The 19,005-nt window shown below is 31.3% G+C and overlaps 1 protein-coding gene across 1 annotated transcript in view; it reads right to left on the bottom strand.

Annotated features, from left to right (window-relative positions):
• The window catches only part of stan (Protocadherin-like wing polarity protein stan), a 239,360-nt gene that overhangs the window by 108,404 nt on the left and 111,951 nt on the right, over positions 1 to 19,005 (bottom strand). The window contains exons 9-11 of the mRNA XM_080176342.1: positions 18,019 to 18,123; positions 7,811 to 7,907; positions 7,089 to 7,243 (exon numbers count right to left, since the gene is read on the bottom strand). Coding sequence (XP_080032468.1) covers positions 7,089 to 7,243; positions 7,811 to 7,907; positions 18,019 to 18,123 — 357 coding nt within the window. The remainder of the gene's footprint in view (positions 1 to 7,088; positions 7,244 to 7,810; positions 7,908 to 18,018; positions 18,124 to 19,005) is intronic.

The raw sequence follows: 19,005 nt of genomic DNA, 5'->3' as shown, positions 1-19,005 counted from the left end.
TATTTTTAAATAAAAAGCGATATTACCAGGATTTGGTAACTGCAGTCAAGCAGCTGCCAAAAATATGCAGATTTTTACTAGCCTACTCTTGTTCGGTTCGGCTTCATTTTTAGTTTAGTCACAATTGAAAGGGCAGCTATATGATTTATTACCACTAAGTTGCAGCTTTAAGGATGTCACGGCTGACGAGCTTAATTTTCCCAGCCACAGCGGTTAAATTCTGCGACTGCAAAGCCCTGCAGTAACATTTGTCAAATAATAAAAAGCCTATAATCTGTATAATTATTCATGCTAGCAAGCAATGACACCTTTCTAAATTTATGTTCTATTTCTCTTTTATATTATATTCAGGGAGAACAGATAGACATACAGCAAAACAAAGTTTGATAGATCTATAATTTTTGTGATTTTAAAGTCCTCAAACAAAGAAAAAAATTTTCGATAAACTCATGAACATTCCTTATAATGATACACAAAATTACCCCTTTGATAGATTATAATTAATGGTTGAAATGTTAAGACACATCAAAATTCAATAAAATACTCCAAAGTTGTTGAGCCAACAAATAAGAAAACGTTATTATAGAACTTTGGGGACTCGTGTAATAAACACCCCAAAGTCCCCTTCCTCCCTGCGTACTGTTGAAAGGGATAGCTGCACTACATATGGACATAAATGTCCTTATTGATTTGTATTTCTGAATCTATATCCAATACTTGCCACTATCTATCTTTTTAAAACTTTCTATAGCTTTAATTGCTGTTGAAATTTACATGATTAATGCTTTAAATGCATAAAGAGCCTTTTTTACTTTTAGTTAAATTGGTTAAATTCTATCAAAAATAGGAATGATACGACCATTTCAGTCATTTTCGTAGGTCATTAGAGTAGCTGCGCTACTTAAAAGCAAAATTAGCAAAGAATCCAAAATAAGATAAAAAAGAATTGTAATTAAAACAATAATTTCAGAAACAGTATGGGATTAAAAAACAGTTCTCGTAAAAATAAAAGTCTAATACTGTAAAAAAAAGATATAGAACAACAAACAAGGACAACATATGTAAGTAGCGAGGTAACAATAAGTAGGTAAAATGTGTTTTAATCAAAATATTATTTAGTAGACAATACGGTGGCTTCCCTTAAATCAAATACCTCTGACATTTTTTTCTGAAAAATCGAATGAAATTTCTTTAACGTTTTTAGAGTACCTATGTAAAGTAAAAATTAACCATGGATCTTAAGGGATAAGACATTGGACGATAAATAGATGCACATCTACAATTGTGTTAACCTTTCTATAGATTAAAATAATTGGTAGAACAGTTTGGACCAACCAATAAAGATTTAATAAAAGTCTTAAGTTTTTATGCCAAGGAATGAGAGTTCGTGTGATAAAATTTTTGTTACGTTTATGACATAGTCCAATGTCCTCTCCCTCTCTGAAAGTAAGGAACGTTGCATGTAGTCGAATGTTGTATCTTTATTTCAGGGATTAAAGGAACTTTTAACCAATTTCATTTGTACAGTGTGTATTACAAAGTTTTATTGCCACATTTTCTTATTCGTGGGTACTTTTATTCAATTTTGATTGATTGGTTGAAAACTAGTTGTATCCTGGTCGTATATAACCCAATAATTAAAATCTACAGTAGGGGTAATTTACATATTTTGATTTTTTGTCCATTACCTTATCCCATATGATCCCTGAAATGAAATACATAGACTTTTCCCCCCAATTTGCCTATCCCTTGCATGCCTGGCTAATTTAAACATTAGCATTTTAATGTGTTACAAAGCAGTCAGCAAAATATGTTACACAAAGTACAGGATACAGGCATAGGACAATGGATTATTAATTAATCATGAGAACAAAGAAAAATAGCCTAAACCCATGCCAGGATCTCAAAAAGGCTTCACAAACATGAAGAATTCGATCGGTTTAGTGGTTTACGATTTCTGTAATTTTATCACTCGCCTAACATGACAGCAGAGTAGATTATGTTATAACTTAACATTAAAATAAAACAGAGAGATAGAAAAATCCCATACCCAAAAAGTTCAAATAGGTCACAGAGAGGAAAAAACGCTTAAAAACTAAATTGTTTTTGTAATGAATTGAGGGGTACTTAAAAGCTACACATTCGAATTTTAAATTGCTTATTTTCTCAACACCAAAAAATGTTTAAAACATCACCATGTAAAATATTTATTTAGTTTTAAAAGTCAAGTCAAATATTTATACTTTTGGTAAAAGTAAAATTTTTAAATCAATAATTTTATTAATTATGTTAGTACTAGTAGGTTTCTTGTTTCATATAGCTGCCGTAAAGGTTTAGGCTATTTTCCTCTCCCAATTTTTACTTTTTAGAGACATTAGATGCTATACACGAAGCCACAAGTAAAAAATAACAAAAAATCTCCAGATTTACATTGGGTGCATGTTTTGTTTTTTCCCTAATAAAGTAAGTTGTGTGGGACTAGGTTAATTCAGGGATGTGGAGCCGCCGGGGTTTTTGTGAAGGAGGGTGTGGGGGGCATTTGCTCCAACCAATAAAAAGGATATCTACTCTTGCCCCCAGTGAAAATTAAGGCGTTCATCCTATCCTAGTATATAAAGTAGTAAGCTTTTTTTGTCTGTAACTAGGGATATCGCTAACTGCAGAAGCGAAATGGTTGTCCGGCGTTATCCTCTTAGAAAATTTTTTTTCTATTTTTTTCAATTTTGTACCCCCCCCCCCCCCCCCCCCCCGACTACCGACGAACAACTATTTTAGGTTAGGTTAGGTTTTAGGCTAGGGAGCCGAGCGCTGCGGCTAGGCAGGCAAGGGGGCCGAGCGCTGCGGCTAGGCAGGCAAGGGGGCCGAGCGCTGCGGCTAGGCAGGCTAGGGAGCCGAGCGCTGCGGCCAGAGTTCATAGTTTGCTGTCGGGGGGGGGGGGGGGGGGGGGTACTCAAATTTTCAATATTGAAAAAAAAATTTCTAAGAGGATAATACCGGTTGTCCTTTACCTGAAGTGCCCCTAGAGGTTTCTAGGGGGCGTAGCCGCTAGTTAATGTAAAAAATGTTTAGCCATCAATAAATTCGCTACTGCTCCAGTCAAAAATGCGGCTACACAACGCTGCAATCAAGTTAGAGGCTAGATTTTACACATGTATTTTGATCAGAGTATTTTTACTTAAAAACATTGATTTTGAATTTGAGCTTTTTAGGTTTCTTAAGTTAGGTTAGGATGTTTAAATAAGGTATCAGTATACAAAATTTGGTCGCTTTTATTAATAGAAGTAAAAAATTTAGAATGCCCTTTTTTTCTTCTGGTAGTTTTTTTTAAAACTTTTATGTAAAAACTCCATACTTGTAGGTAGGACCAGGACAAACCTGTGAATTATTTATCAACCTTTGGATGTATTTACACCCTAGAGAGAGCATTGACATCCATACAGTGTTGCTTAAAATCACAGAAACTGCCATTGTGATACATATTGAATTTTTTAAAATTATCTATAATACAAAGTTTCTACATGTCTGTCCGTACGTCCGTTGGAGACTTGAGATTTCTGTAACCACTGAACCGATTGAATTCTACTCCTCAGGGAATATATATGTTATTCCTGTGGTGGTTTTAAGCTATTTTCTTGAGGAATGGGACACCCCACCTCCTCCCGTTAAATTATATTAAAGACTTTATAATTTAGCAAAATTTTAGTATTTTTACAATACGCAGATTTTTAGCTTTTTCAAATCAGATTTTTTATTTGCATTACTTGAACACCTTTTGAAAACAAGGGACTACAAGCAAAGGACAAGATATTATATCTTTAAAATGTCTTTTCTTTATCAAATTTTTCTTTTTTTTGCCTAGTTTAACTTTTTTGTGATTTCTTTCCTTTTTTATCAAGAAAAACTAAGGATTAATTTTTCCCACACTCTTATTCGTCCCTTTGACGACATAACGATTAAAAGATAAGGCTCCCAAAAAATCTATTTCATCTTTTTAATTTTGTAATTCATTAATAAATTATATTTTTGAGATAACATTATTTTTTGTAAAGCATTCTTTATTAGTTCTAAAAAAATCTATTCTTAAACTATCAAAAAGATTTTAAAATAACAAAAATACTTTAATCAAAGCATTAATCAAAAATTAAAATATAGCACATACCAAGTTGAGATTTAATTTTTACTTCGAGACAGTAAAGAATTTGTTTGGTATGCGACCAAGTAAATAAAAAAAAACTGTCAGAAAAGAAGGATAGATAAGTTGGCTGAAAATTGGTCGATTTATTTTTATTTTGTTCGGGGATTTTTGTATTTTGATGATCTTTTTAACGTATTTACCTATAACTATACTGAAAAGCAGAACACAATTGGTCCTGCAGTTTAAGCCTTATTTGGTCAAATATCTATACAAATATTCTACATCGTATTACTTTGTAGTATAAAAATGTAGTGAAATTAAAACCTTATTATTACAGAGGTGGATTCTTAAAAAAATTTTGCTTCACTAAAAATTCTTTGCCTAAAATCAGTGAAGCTAACTAAAATTTTAGAGGGGATAATTTTGCCTTACTATTTTAGTGAGTCAAAAAAGTTTTTTAAAAACTCACCTCAGTATTTTTTATGTATTTGTTTGTTAGATTAACATAGTCAAACATTTATTATACAAAACGAGCCCTCATCGATTTAAAAAGCTTAAAAGAAAAAGACTTTTTGAATTTATTTACTTATCCTTTTTTTCGACATAAAGAGCACATTTAAACTGTCTCAGCACAAATTTCCCTCGGGCATAAAAAGAAAAAGTAATAGATTTAAAAAATAGATTGTTAATATGTGTATAGTTCCATTGCTCCGGTAATGGATGTAGAGTATAAGTGAATATTATGACAGGGTAAAATTGTCGTTAATTTAGGTTGCTAACATGGAACTCGCTTATAAGCTAATTGTTTCATTCAGTAGGAGCGGAGGGGGTAAAGGGGTGAATCGAAGGTATCGTTATTAAAGCCTGCTACTATTTTCACTTAGAGAACTCTGATGTACGTTTCAAGTAATAATATCTTTTCAAAATTATTATATTTTGTTCAAAAACTGATCAGTTTTAGTTAGTGGAAATGTTGAAGTAAAAAATTGTAATTAATTAAGAGATAAAAAGCCTCATTTGTTATTTATATGGAAACTTATGGATGCGGGACATTAAAATTCTTATGGAGTAATAATCTATTGTAAAGCGTCTATTATAAAAATACAAAGAATACAATGTAAGGAAAGTGTTGGTGTTTGGTATAAATTCTGATTTATACAAAATCCTCAATTTTTCTTTACCTAACTTTGCTTTAAGACATAATAAGTTGAATAGTTTTATTTTTTTTATTTTAGAATTGAGTAAAATTTTCGGTTATTTTTCCGACTAGTTTTTCCCTCTTCGAATATCAAGTCCCTAGAGAATAGGGCACAGCCTGTGTGTACCGAAGGATATCGCTAACCGCTGAACCGATATGGTTCTTCTAGAAGTAAAAAGGGAAGGGGTCAACTTTAGTCCTCCTTCCCTACCCAGCACAACAAGGGATCCTAGACGCTAGGAGCGAAACCACTGGTGATACTAAAGTAGATGCATTAAAAAGTTGACAGAGAGAGGGAAAAAAGGAAAAGAGGGCGTAAAAAAGGAAATGGGATTAATAACAAGACAGACATATAGAAACTACTAGTTTTTAAGCAGGGCAAACAAGGTTGACAACATTCATAAAGCGAATCTATAACAATATTAAAAGTCATAAATGACGTTTAATTTCATGATATGTATTATCACAACAATAAAAATTGCCAAATTTCATCTTAAATCAAATAAGACTTTTTTTAATTTTTGACAATAAATCACGGTTTATGACCAATATTTTTAAACTCAAGAAATACATGGTCAATAGAAACTGCTTACGGACGTTATAATGTGTTGTCTTGTGAATGAAAAACTTTTGGAAAAACTACGCTTTATAAAACTTGTAAAAGTGAAATAAGGTGTCGAAAAGTTGAGGTTTGAAGCCTACAATTGTCTATGGAAAGCTAGCTATTTTTGGTGTGCATTTAATTCCGTATATTTTCACATCCAAGCAAGTGCTTTATATTCGAAAAAAACAGGTATCTTAATGGATAACCCAATGGACAATAAATCGATTTACATCCCTGGTTATTATAAACAAAACTGTATATTGAAATTATTATTTCAAAAGTTTAGACACTTCAAGTTTGGAAGCAATAAAAATTCAATAACAGCTTTAAAGCCAACAAATAAGCTAACATAATTATAAAACTATAGGTACCAGTGTAATTTAAATTCTAATGTCATCCTCCCTTCTCGCAAAAACACAATTTGATATTGTGACCGAGAAATTCGTCAATTTGAGTTCCTATAAAGACAGTATGTATTGGTCAATACGTTTCTCTGTGGAGGGGATGAGGAGTCATAAGAGGGGGATATCTTCATATAGCCAGCTGAGAGAAACATCTTTTTAGAGAATGCAAGAACATCTTACAATATCCTCGCATTCTATAATTCCATAAATGTGCGACAGTGAATGCACCACCCCGTTGTATTTCTCCATAATTTTACGGCCCACGGGCGGAATCTTTGACAATTACTTTGTGGTTAAACCGTGGACACATTGGTCTGCAAAAGTGCCTTGTTTTGTTAGCACTTTGGTTGTTCCGTGGTCATTTTTAACGCTATATTTGTTTTTGTTTGTTTTGATGCTATTAATTTTGAAAATATTTTTCTTATTTCTCTCGTAAAATATTACATTTTTAGGACTTGATTAGAGAGATACCTCACTTAAAACATAACACCTTCTTGTCCTAGGAATCATTACTCCAAAAATCGGATTAATATGATAATAATATCATAAAAATGTTGGAAAAAATTAGAAATTTACTTGTTTCAAATGGACGTAGGAATCATAATGCAAAGTTTGAAATCAATATGACAATTCTAACATGCCTAAATTAATGCTTAGAGCGATTCGCCACAGATAGACGTTAGACCGGCACAAATAATAGAGTATTTACATTTCTTAAAACAATGAATAAGGTTAGGTGAAACTCACCTGGGTGGTGTTAGATCTCGTGGGACTGCCACGATCCTGGGCCCTGATGACCAGTCTGAAGCTTCTTGTAGTCTCATGATCCAGCTGTTTAATAACACTGATCTCGCCGCTCTCCTCGTTCACGGAGAATTGGTCAGCCGTGTTCCCGCCAATAACTAAATTGAAACAAGATTAATTTTCATGAATATTTATGCATTTTGACACAAAAAAGTAAAACAATATCTCTTAGAAGCAAAGCCACCCCAAAAATATGGAGGGACAAACAGACAAAGTCAGTTATAAAGCAGATGATCAGTAAATATAAACTAAATGTAAGTAAAAAATCACGAAAACTTTTTTCCATCAAATATGTATTTGTCTTTTGTAGCATGAGTGACAAACCGACGGATTATGTAATCAATACTACGGATTGCTGAAGGTAATCTTTATTCATAAACATTTAGTTTTGAATATTGTTTAACCTATGTTTTCCCAAATTCATTATCTTATTTTTGATCTTTTCGTCAATTTATATTATCATTTCTTTCTATTCGATAATCCTATGGCACTTAGTAAGTAGTAAGGTTTGTAGCTTGTCATTGGAATCTCATTAACCCCTAAACCGATTAAGTTCTCCATTGAAGGGAAGTTTTATAGGTCATGTGGTGATTTTAAGCTAATTTTTTTTTTTGAATTTAGGATGGTTTTAGGCTATTTTAGTGCCTAGAGAAACTCAAAATTACCTGAAAAATGTAGAATACTGTTGAGACCTTCATCCATGTCGACAGCTTCCACGCGACCAATCACAGGCTTCACTGTCCAGTCAAGATCCTCAGATACCTGAAATATTTAAAATATAATCAACTAACTAATATTAACTTTCTGGTAATATTAGGGATGGAGGGTACATTTGAGTGTAAATTACGCTGGTACCCAAACGTTTGAAACCAAGATACTTTGGTTGAATTTTGATTGGTCGGTTACAAACTAGATTATTCCAAAGTTTTCGACCAATCTTTTTAATCTATAGAAAGGGTAATTTAGTTGATCGTCATTTGGAATGTATTTACTTAATAATGTTGAATATTCGTTTTAATTTAAATTTGTTCATTGTTGAGCATCGCTTTTATGAATGTTGTAATCCCTGTCTTTTATATAATCTAAGTGAGCTTTAAGCCATTATAAATTAGCATATCAATTTAGTTTCAAAGCGCCTAGCATGAAAAAAAACGGATAGTTTATTTGCATAAAGGCTTCTTAAATTTTCTAGGAAGCACTTATATACAAAGACGAAAAATAATAAATTAAACGATGCTTTTTGTACATAATCTTGCATAATTAGCATTAAAATTGTTGTTTATAGCCGGGCTAAATAGGAAAATATTTGTTCTTGATATTTGTATTGTTAGAAGTTTCTTTTTCAATTTTAAACAATTGCTGATGGGTGACACAACTTTGAATTACTTAATTAATTATTTGCCGCTTAAATTAACCAATCATATGCAACCTTATAAAAATCATCCAATAGTAAACAGGTATTTGGACAAGAAGACATGTGATTGGTTAATTTTCGCGGCAAATTAAGAAATTCGGAAATTTAAACTTGTTTCATCTAGCTGGTTATTATTTAAAGAACCCCATAAAAAGTGAGTATGAAAAATGGCAAAACTAGGGAGTAGCCCACTGAAAGCTCCCGTAGGGGAGTCTTGATCATTGGCTCTAATGAGATACCCAAGTATACACCCTGAGCTACAGGTGTGCATACATTTCAGAATATTATCACGTTCGAAATTTGTAAAGCTGATAAAATATTCTATAAAATGCTGTGTGTTTCTGTGTATATTTTAAAACGAAATAGCTAATTGATCGTTATTTTCAGTGTGTTTGGTCATGTTTAAAGAAAGATTTTAGATTATTTTGCATTCTCCAAAAATATGTGAAACATATGCGAAGATGAATAAACACCATCATACAGTACTCCCTTAGAAATTATTGAATCATGTCTGTTTGATGATTAATTTCATTGTATAAGAAGGTTTTGTTGTTTGTTTGTCTTGGGTTGGTTTTAAGCTATTTTTAGCTATATAATTGGAGAGTCAGTTGAATAAATCCTTTTTATGTAGTAACTGTGCTAACAAAATATCACATTTTGAAAATAAAGTAAAATTTTATTGCAGGAAAGGTGATATGAATCAAGTATCTAAAGGAATAAGACAATGGCCGATAAATTGATGTACATCCCCAATGATAATACACAAAATTACTCCTTATTTGGATTAAAATCAAAAGGTTGAAATGTTTCGACACTAAACTAAATGAACCAAAATTTAATAAGGGTGCCCAAGGATGTTCAGCCAACGAACAAGAAAACGTTATTTTAAGTCCACTCCCTCCCAGGAAATGAATAGTTTAACTAAAAATCACGAGAAATCATGAAATCTCTTTCACCTCATTAACCTTTATCCACAAGTAGAAAATAAAAATCAGGAAATTATCTTATCTCAATCTAGTTTTTTACATTGTAGCTCTTCTATGAGTAACAGGATGTTTATCTGTCTTTGTTTATCGAAGGATCGCAAATTGTAGATCCAGGGGAGGTTTGTAACTCTTTAATGGGAGGTTACCTCCATCTTTCCGTGATAAATAGACCCTAGAAAAACTCCAAAAAAAATGTAGGGGTTGCCCCCCTCCCCTTCATTCCTCAGGTGCTTCTTGAGGCCTCTATAAATTAATAAAGTTGCTTTTTCTTATAAGGATCTTTCTAACCAATGATTTTTCAATTTATAGGGAAGCGCGAAAAGGTCACAGAATGGTTTTAGTCTAATTTGTTCTAAAATTAATTATTTATATGGTGTTTGACTTTTTTTCTGTCCCCTATCTTCCCTTTAGAATACATCCAAAACATTTAAGACTAAATTTGAGTTTCTTTTAAGCCTTTTCAAGAAAAAAAATAATCACTTAAAAAATTGTATTGACTAAATTGATCCAAAACTAAACATGATCACATGTGTTAAAGCTTACTGAGCAAAATTTTAAAAAGGGGTTCCTTAGTTTTTTGATACTTTTATATTACATCGTAGAACTAAAAAATAAATCTGTTTTCAAAAAAAGCGCAACAATAACAATGTTAGTAAGTGTATGTTAGTTATTTTACCAATTTTTATCAAACAAAATCAAAATATTGTTCTGTATTGTTAATAAACTATCTTTTAAAATTCTATTTAATGCGAAGCAATTTATTTTAAAATCCGCTAATAAATAAGAAAGTAAGAAAGCCATATATTGAAATGTGTTATTGAAGCCAAAAGCGGTCTTTAGATAGCTTTGTTTATGCGATTGTTTCGTTTATGGTGGGCGCAATAATTCTTCCTTTCAAAATTATGTCTATTGTTTTATCTTCAAGAAATTCCTCCTTTAATTTTGGCCATAAGAAACGGGGGATAAACATTCAGCGGTTTTAATCCATCCATGTCAGTCTTTTAAAAACAAGGATGACAACATCCAAAAGTAGCGAAGCACCAAAAAATCTTGGTTTGACAAACAGACACAGTCAATGTAAAAAAAAATCACGAAACCTATTAGGTAAAAAATGTGTTGGTCTTTTGTAGTATGACCGACGGACTAAGTAAATAGTATTAATAAAGTTCATAGTTTATTTGAATCGAAAATATCAGCCGTCTATCTTCAGCAGCCGAAAAAATAACGTTTTTACAGACGGACGGATAGACAGACAAACATCCCTGTTTTTTCCATATCCATTGAAAGCACATGCTCGTGTTGTTTTTTGTCTTGAGTGGCTAGAAAAAATCATGCTAAAGGCATACATAAGGAGGGACAAATCTTGATAGTTGAAATTGTAACAATTGATAATAAAATTAAGGGTCTTTTGTTTGAAATTTAAAATAAGTAGGAGTATTTTTAATATAGGACAATTTATACACTTTACAAAAAGAAGTAATATGTAGTGTAGAGAAAAAATAAAAAGGCAGTCCATGAAGTTATCAATTCTCGGGGGCTGTTGAAACCTCTATAGACCCTTATAAAAACTCCTTTACGATTAAATTGAAATTTATTTATCATTATTTATGTTTAAATTTATCAAAAAAGGTATTGAAACATTATTTGACGAGTAGACATACCTAACTAAACAGAATCTGCATTGTTTTGAACAACGTTATTTCTTGTTTAAAAGTTTTGGAAAAAACAAAGCTGATGTTTAGAAGATTTTTGTTTTGCTTTCACCATTTTGTTTTGTCTGTGTTTTAACCATGAAAAGGGATAAATACTCTTATAATCAAACGGAATAATCGTTCCAATAATTTCAGGGAAGTTTAATAATGGACCATTGTAGGTTTCAGGCTATTTTTATCCAAATTTAATGTAGGGACTCCTTGGCAAGGCTTAAAGATCTAATCAATAAATGTTTGACAATAAAATACATTCAATATGACTGTGTTTATGTTTGCACTATCTTTGCTCGAAAGTTCTTATTGCGTTACTCATGTTTTTTAGCTAGGCAACCATTCTACTTCCACATTTAACGCCAGACATAGCAGCAGAAAGTAGATAAATAAACAATAGAACATTTTTTCATTAATGCATTTTTTTTCAGAAACCTTAGCCCTCCCTAAACTGGGTTGGAAGTTAAATTGCTTTATGCTGAATCAAAATGTTTTCCTTTTTTACAATAGAAAAATTCATGGTATAATAATCAGCTTTCAGTCTAACACTTCTTAGCATTATTCTCCTACATTTTTGGGGAACGCCATAAGAATTCTAAAATACTACTGTGATTTTGATAAGATCAAAGTAAATTTCAATACATCTTACAAAAAAAGTAATAAATGATTTTTTTTTTAAATTAAATATTAGGATTGCAGTATTCATATATTTAAGCTGTATAGCGGTATTTTAAAATGTACTTTATACTGGTACCCAAAGTTTTATCATTATCATATTCATTGGCTCAAAAACCTTATATGATTACAGGGATCTAAAGGGATAAGACAATGGATAAATTGATGTACATCACCAATCATGATTTACTAAATTATCCCTTCAGTAGATTAAAATTAGTGGTTGAAACGTTCGAACGCTCAACTTATTGATCCAACCAATCAAAATTCACCTAAACTGTTAATCCAAACAATAAGAAAAGGTTTTTTAAAAACTTTGGGGACTAGTGTAATAAGCCGTCTCCTCTCTCGCTCTGCTATGATTAATATTTATATGAAAATAATCATCCTTGTCCTAGAATGACTCCAACTGAGTTCTAAGTGTGAAATTATTTAATTGTTTCCATCATTTCATTTCAAACAATAAATGGAAACAAGATTAGTCTTCAAGAAAACGCATGCCTATGTCTTGAAAAAAGGTACTTGTTCTTTTGCACGGGGCTAACCAAACTGGTTTAAATCTTATACATTTTTTTATTTTAAAATCCGCGGCAAGCAGTCCATAATACGATAAATAACTACACTTTGCCTTCGTTGTTAAGGACTATAATACAATTAATGTTGAAAAAAAGGGAAAATGATATAACTATACTCTATTTACAAATCCATAAAAAATGTGTTTGGTCTTAAATTAAACCATAAAGAAAAATATCTAAAATTTATTTGTAAATACTTTTAGAATTAATAATTTTAATTTAATTGGATTTTTTATAGGTTAAATTTTAATGTGTTAAGTTTAGGGTTTTATGAGAAATGTATTTGTTATTTCTAGCAGACGGACATACAGCCATTTAAATTCAAAGAGTGGCTTCGCTACTAAAATTAGAATCCAAAATGGACAAATTATTCAATTAAGAAAATAAAAGACCTTTTTTGAGGTTTAATCTGTTTTCTTTTACAGCGTTAAAATTTAACTTTTTGTCATTAACTGAGTTTCTTTTATTCAAAGGTTAAATAGCCACAATAAAAAGAGGTATGCCTACATTTACGTAAAAAGTTCAATAAATGCAAAAAGACACAATAGCAAAAAATAAGAGGGTAAAGCAACTGGCATAAACAGTGTATGCTGTTACGTCCTTTTGTTATAGGAATCTACAATAGAAAAGTCAGACGCCTATCATTCATAGCACCTAGTTCAATACCATTCTTGTTATAACAGAAATTCTCAAAATCAATTTAAAAAGTATCTCTTATCAGGAACAATATTGTAAATTACTTTATTAGGGGGCAAGATTAATTAATATTTCATTGTCCTATCCCTGCTTCCATGAGGCTAAAAGTTAAACCAATTGTTGAAAGCTGTAAAAAAAGAAACAAATTATCAGAAATGAAGGAATAGGTAAAAGATAACATTTTTGTGCAAGTATCTTCAATTTCAATTATTGATATCGTTTAACTATTCCAAAGTTATGGATAAAGTAATGCTATTCTAATAATGACATTTTCACAGCATTATTAGCATTATTATTGATTATTAAAAACAAAGCAAATATATGTAGTAAAGGAGAATCTTTATATAAAGCCATTTTAATCATGCTAAAAACTTTTTTAATTGATGAAAACCAAACCTTTGATTGTCTGAGAGTTTATTCATAGTCTAAACAGTAAATGAACTTTATGGTCAAAGCATTCCCCCTAGGTCCATTATAAATGTCACGCGCCCAAAATTGTAGCAAAACAATAACTATTTTTTTCTCTTAACCCGTGAATTACCTTCATACTCCCGTCTGTAATTGATAACCCCTTTTTAGGACATGTTGTAAACTAGCGGGTAGGAAATGGGTAAAAAAAGTTATTTTTAGACGACAAATTTCATGATTTAGATTATGCAGGAATTGTTGTTTCCGGCAATAGGATTGAATTTTAAAAAATCTATTTTGACACCCTAGTCTAATACTTATGCAAAAAAAAGCAGCTTATAGTTCCTAATAAAAAAATGACGTTATAAAACACAAATGACCAATGATAGGACATTATACATTTTACCATTTGTCAATTACAATGTATACTGGCCTATGGCGTCATTTTTTATAAGGTACTATATGCTGATCTGTGCAAAATCCTTTTGTGACACCCTTATCCAAAATTTTTCCAATACTTGTGCAAAATTTCCAATGGTATACATTCTAATACCCACTTTTACCTAAATGTTGGTATAACTCCAGAAGAAAATAAGAACCCCCACCCCCTCCCTACACCATCCAAAAAAAATATTAAAACAAGGGTGCTCTAGGAGCATTAGCGATGGACTGACAGACCAATTGAGTTATAATATATTTGCCTATTTATCAGGAAATTTTCATCCCCCTTAACTTATTTTTTTGTGTGTAGGAGGGGGGGGAGGCAGGTTGGTCCACTAACAAATAAAAGTACACTGCCGCCTAAACTTTAAAGTTTAAGTGCTAATGGAAAGGGATAGTTTGTAGTAACTAGGTTCAACAATGTAAATGAGACATGCCGAAAATTTTCAAGTAAATTAAACTTTTACATCTAAGACATTTATTTTAAACTATATAATTGGAAAATACTTTCAAGTTTCTTTTTTCTAACAGCAAAAATATTCTAAAAGTGTTATGCGTTAGTCTTGAACACACATACAATTACAAAGCAGTAAAAAGAAAGGTCAATAATGAGATTTAAAACAAATCATTAATAATCAATCGATAATATAAATGTCTAAAGGGGTACTATAAGGAAGGGGAAGGGGGTTATACCTTTCAATTTATATGCTGTTTTTATTTAAATTGGGGGGGTTCTTTTTCCCTGGGTGTTTGTTTTTGGGAGAGTGGAGGTACCCTCCCCCAAAATAGTTATTAACCTCTAGCTGGGAGAATCATATCCTGTTACTTTTATATAAATGATTAGCAATGAGGGTGAGGGCAAAGTCAGTGCTGATATCTATAATACAAAGTAGCTTGATGTCTGGCCGTCCGTCCGTCCGTCCCTTAAGATCTCGGTAACCGCTGAACCGATCGGATTCTACTCTTCAGGGTATATACTTACTGGTCCTGTGGTGGTTTAAAGCTATTTTCTTGGGGGGTGGGACACCCCTAACCCCCTCCCCCCCAAAAAAACAAAGAAATCCCCCCCATTTTTTTTTTAATTTTGAATTTGATACTGGGGCAGATCCAATTATTTTTTTTCCGAAAATTTTGAAATTGATACTGGGGCAGCTGCAATTTTTTTCCCCGAAAATTTTGAAATTGATACTGGGGCAGCTCCGATTTTTTTTAATTACCTCTTGGGGAAAAGCCCCTAGAGGCTAGGGGCGAAGACGCTAGTTATTTATATGCTACCAAAAGCAGAATGTTACATAGAAGCTAATAGGGATAAATTAATTTATTATCAATATTCATTTTTCCTTACATGCATTGCATTTGCATTGGTAAAAACCTTGCATTATATTATGAGGGAAAAGTAACTCAAAATATGGTTTTAATATGACTAAACCTTTAAAATGTGTTGTATGAAAATTATGTTAAAAGTTTTATGATTTAGTTACAGCCTAAAGCTGAGATTGTGTAATGTGCATTGATAGTTTGATGCAGGGACCAGCAACCACCAAATAACCGCATAAATCCGCAAAAATAAACATGAAAATAGAATATAATTATGTCGTAATATTTCTTTAATTTAATGCTATATAGTGGACATAAATAGTTATTTCCTTAAATTGCATTAAATACTTATATTTTTAAGCTTATCGTATTGTAGACAGCTTTCCGTGATAGTAAAATTAAAAATGATAATACTAATTTCAGTTTTGTTGGCCCCGAGGGACCGAAGGCACAGGCTTACAAAACTGTTATTAATACTATGATTATTATTTCATTATCCGTAGAAAATTGTCCAAATATGCGAAACAATACATGATTTTTCAGCATCTGTACAGCTCAGAACCGATTCTAATCCAGCAGTTTTAAGCCATACTAGAAAATCTTGCTGACGGGTACTGAGCTCTCTTTTGATGTGTGCGTATTCTATACGGTTTTGGGTTCATAAATTATGAGTTCCAAAAATTCAACTAACTATTCTTTTAAAGTATTAAAATCTAACAAATTTAGAGTACCTTTTATGCGGTTTAACTAATATGGGTTCCCTCATTCGTTGCCTTAAATGCTTTTGGGACTTTTATTATATCTTGATTGGATTGTACAAAACAGTAATATACAAATTTTTCAAATAATGTAAATAATCTACAGAAGGAGTAATGTTTATCGTTCATTATCTTAATTTATTTTATCTTAAGCAGGAATCATTTTGTTAACTGTTATTTGTAATTTTTTGGCATTCAAGAAAAGTGCCTTTAAAATCATGATTTTAAACTTTTTACCTAATAACAACACAAACGCTTAATACATTTTTGCCAGGCAATATTTTGCTAAAAAGTTAGGTATGTACAATTTTGGTAACACCTATAAATTTGACTGTAAAATGTTTACACTTCAATATTATCAATATTTATGCATCACAAGTTACAAGAACATGTTTCTGCACAGGTTTTCGCCAATAAATTAAAAAAAAAACATAAATAAAGTTTTATAAAATATTTAATTTTTATTTTATGTTTTTCCATTAAATAATTTTTAACTTATTGAGTTTATAATTATAGTTAGAAATTATAGAAGCCTTACAAAATTTATTTGATTTTATTTTTCATAAAATTTGAATTCAAATTAGGTCATTAAATTGCTTTGTCTCTAGCCTCTAGGGGCTTGACCAAATAATCAAACATACAGATAAACCATGGAGGTAGGGGGCATTGGACTGTTAATTATACTGGTACCAAAAGTTTTCTTATTCGTAAGTTCCAATAGAAAAAAATATGATGGTTAAAACATCCCTGTAAATGAGAACATTAAATTGAAACCAACAATAATATTGACTCAAAGAAGCACTATAGAAAGTGACATAGAGGTTTGAAAACCTTTTTGAAATGGAGCCAAAGCCATATATTTTATTATCCATTTTACATTGGAACATGAATTTTTTATTATCTATATCTTTATGACATTAAACAGTGGTAAAAACAGTAAAAAAATGTTTAGGCTCGGCAGCAGCATTTCATCCATTTGTGAGCCTAATGTTATTACTTTAAAATAAGCCTATATCTCTAAATTTCATCCAGATTTTAAAAATCTGTTTATTAAAAATATTTAAAGTGCAATATTTGTGGCTGATGCGCGGCTAGCGCGCGTCTGCCGAGCCCTACGTTTTTTGTCAGCAAACTGAGAAGCGAGTGACAGACAATTGGTGTAACATCTTTGAGGGGATTATCTATTTATGATCCTAAGACGATTAACAAAAAACTTTACTATGTTTGATAGGAAAAAAAAGCACTTTAATGTTATGGTTATATGAACTCTTATGTTAGGAATATAGGGATTGGACAATGGAAAATAAAACAACATTTCCTTCATTCAAATGTTTGAAATTTAGCAGTGAATTTTTTAAATTTAACGATTTTTATAGCGCCTAAACTATAAGCAACACAAGAAAGTAATGCCACTCTGGAAACTAGAACTTTGAAGCTTACAAATACTAATTCGTTTCTACAGGAAAGATGTAATTTTTGCACTTTTTTATTAAACAAATAGAACATTTAATCTACATATTTTGTGTTTTTAGTAGATGTAGTTAACTTTAACTTTATTACCATTTGAGAAACTTGGATTTTAAAGTTAGTATGTTTTTCAACCTATTTTAAAAAAATACACTATTCTAAGACATGAAGATATATTTCGATTTTAGCAATCATTTTCAATTCATTTTGTCTCTTGTAGAAGTGAATCAAGCAATATTAGCTTGGTCGTTTTAGACTTTTATAAACTTACCAACTAATTTTTTATATATTTCCATAACTTAACTAATTTTTTAACACTATTTGTAAACAAAATCTTGATGCTAGGATTGTACAATGTACTTTCCTAAAACTTGCATACATCCTCGGTCTACTAGGTCTCAGTAATTATTGGCCAAATGAAATACAATATTACCTCAATGTTGTAAGTCTTTTGTGTGAACTGTGGATAGTTGTCGTTCTCGTCCAAAATTGTGACATACAGGTTTGTCGTGGCACTCAATCTTTCACCTGGGGCACCCTGAAAAATATAAATAAATTATTAACTTCTGTCAATGGTAAGTGGGTTAAATAAAGCAATATTTATGTCCTATTAAAAAACACCCTGTATATATCATTAAAAGCGCAGCTACTAAAAATTTAAAATGATGTCGGTATAGTCAGCTATAATCATTGATACTTTTAAACGACGAATAATAAAGTAGAAATAAAATAAACTAATACAAATTTTGTTTGCCCGGGCCTTCGGCATATCAGAGCCAATAAAACTGGAATGTCTATAATACCATGCGATAGATAACTATTAAATCTATGCAGGGATCAATGACCGATAAATTGATATACTTTGGGGACTAGTGTGATAAACAGCCCATTGTGCCCCTTTCTCTCTCTGAAAAGTATATCTTTTCTTTTAAAGATTACAATTAAGATAAATTAAAATGAGGCATATGCTATTTAAATTATACATATAGCCCTAAAATTAATTAATAATGACCATAGTTGACAAAACGTCAAGCCAAATTAGGAATTTTTACAGGATTTCTAAAGACTTACAAATTTTTTTTATAAACAGTTACAAAATACAGTTATGTTTTTGAGTAACGCAGTAAAATGTCATACAGTAAAAAACAATAAATTTACATTTTAAAAATTTGTCAATAAACAAGACTCCCTTTTGTTAAAGTAGCTGCTCTACTAGAAGCAGACAATAATCTAGAGAGAGAGAGGGAGGGGACAACGGGCTGTTTATTAAACCAGTCCCAAAAGTTTTATAATAACATTTCCTTATTTGTTGGGGACTTTAGTGAATTTTGATTGGTTGCTTTATCAAGTTGAGTGTTCAAACGTATTAACCAGTAATTTTAATCCACAGAAGGGGTAATTTTGTGTATCATCATTGGGG

Source organism: Acartia tonsa, chromosome 11 (assembly GCF_053477335.1).
Source record: "Acartia tonsa isolate MP-2025a chromosome 11, ASM5347733v1, whole genome shotgun sequence".
Lineage (NCBI taxonomy): Eukaryota > Metazoa > Arthropoda > Copepoda > Calanoida > Acartiidae > Acartia > Acartia tonsa.
Note: the sequence above shows the minus strand (reverse complement) of the source record. Positions and strands in the feature narration are given on the sequence as shown.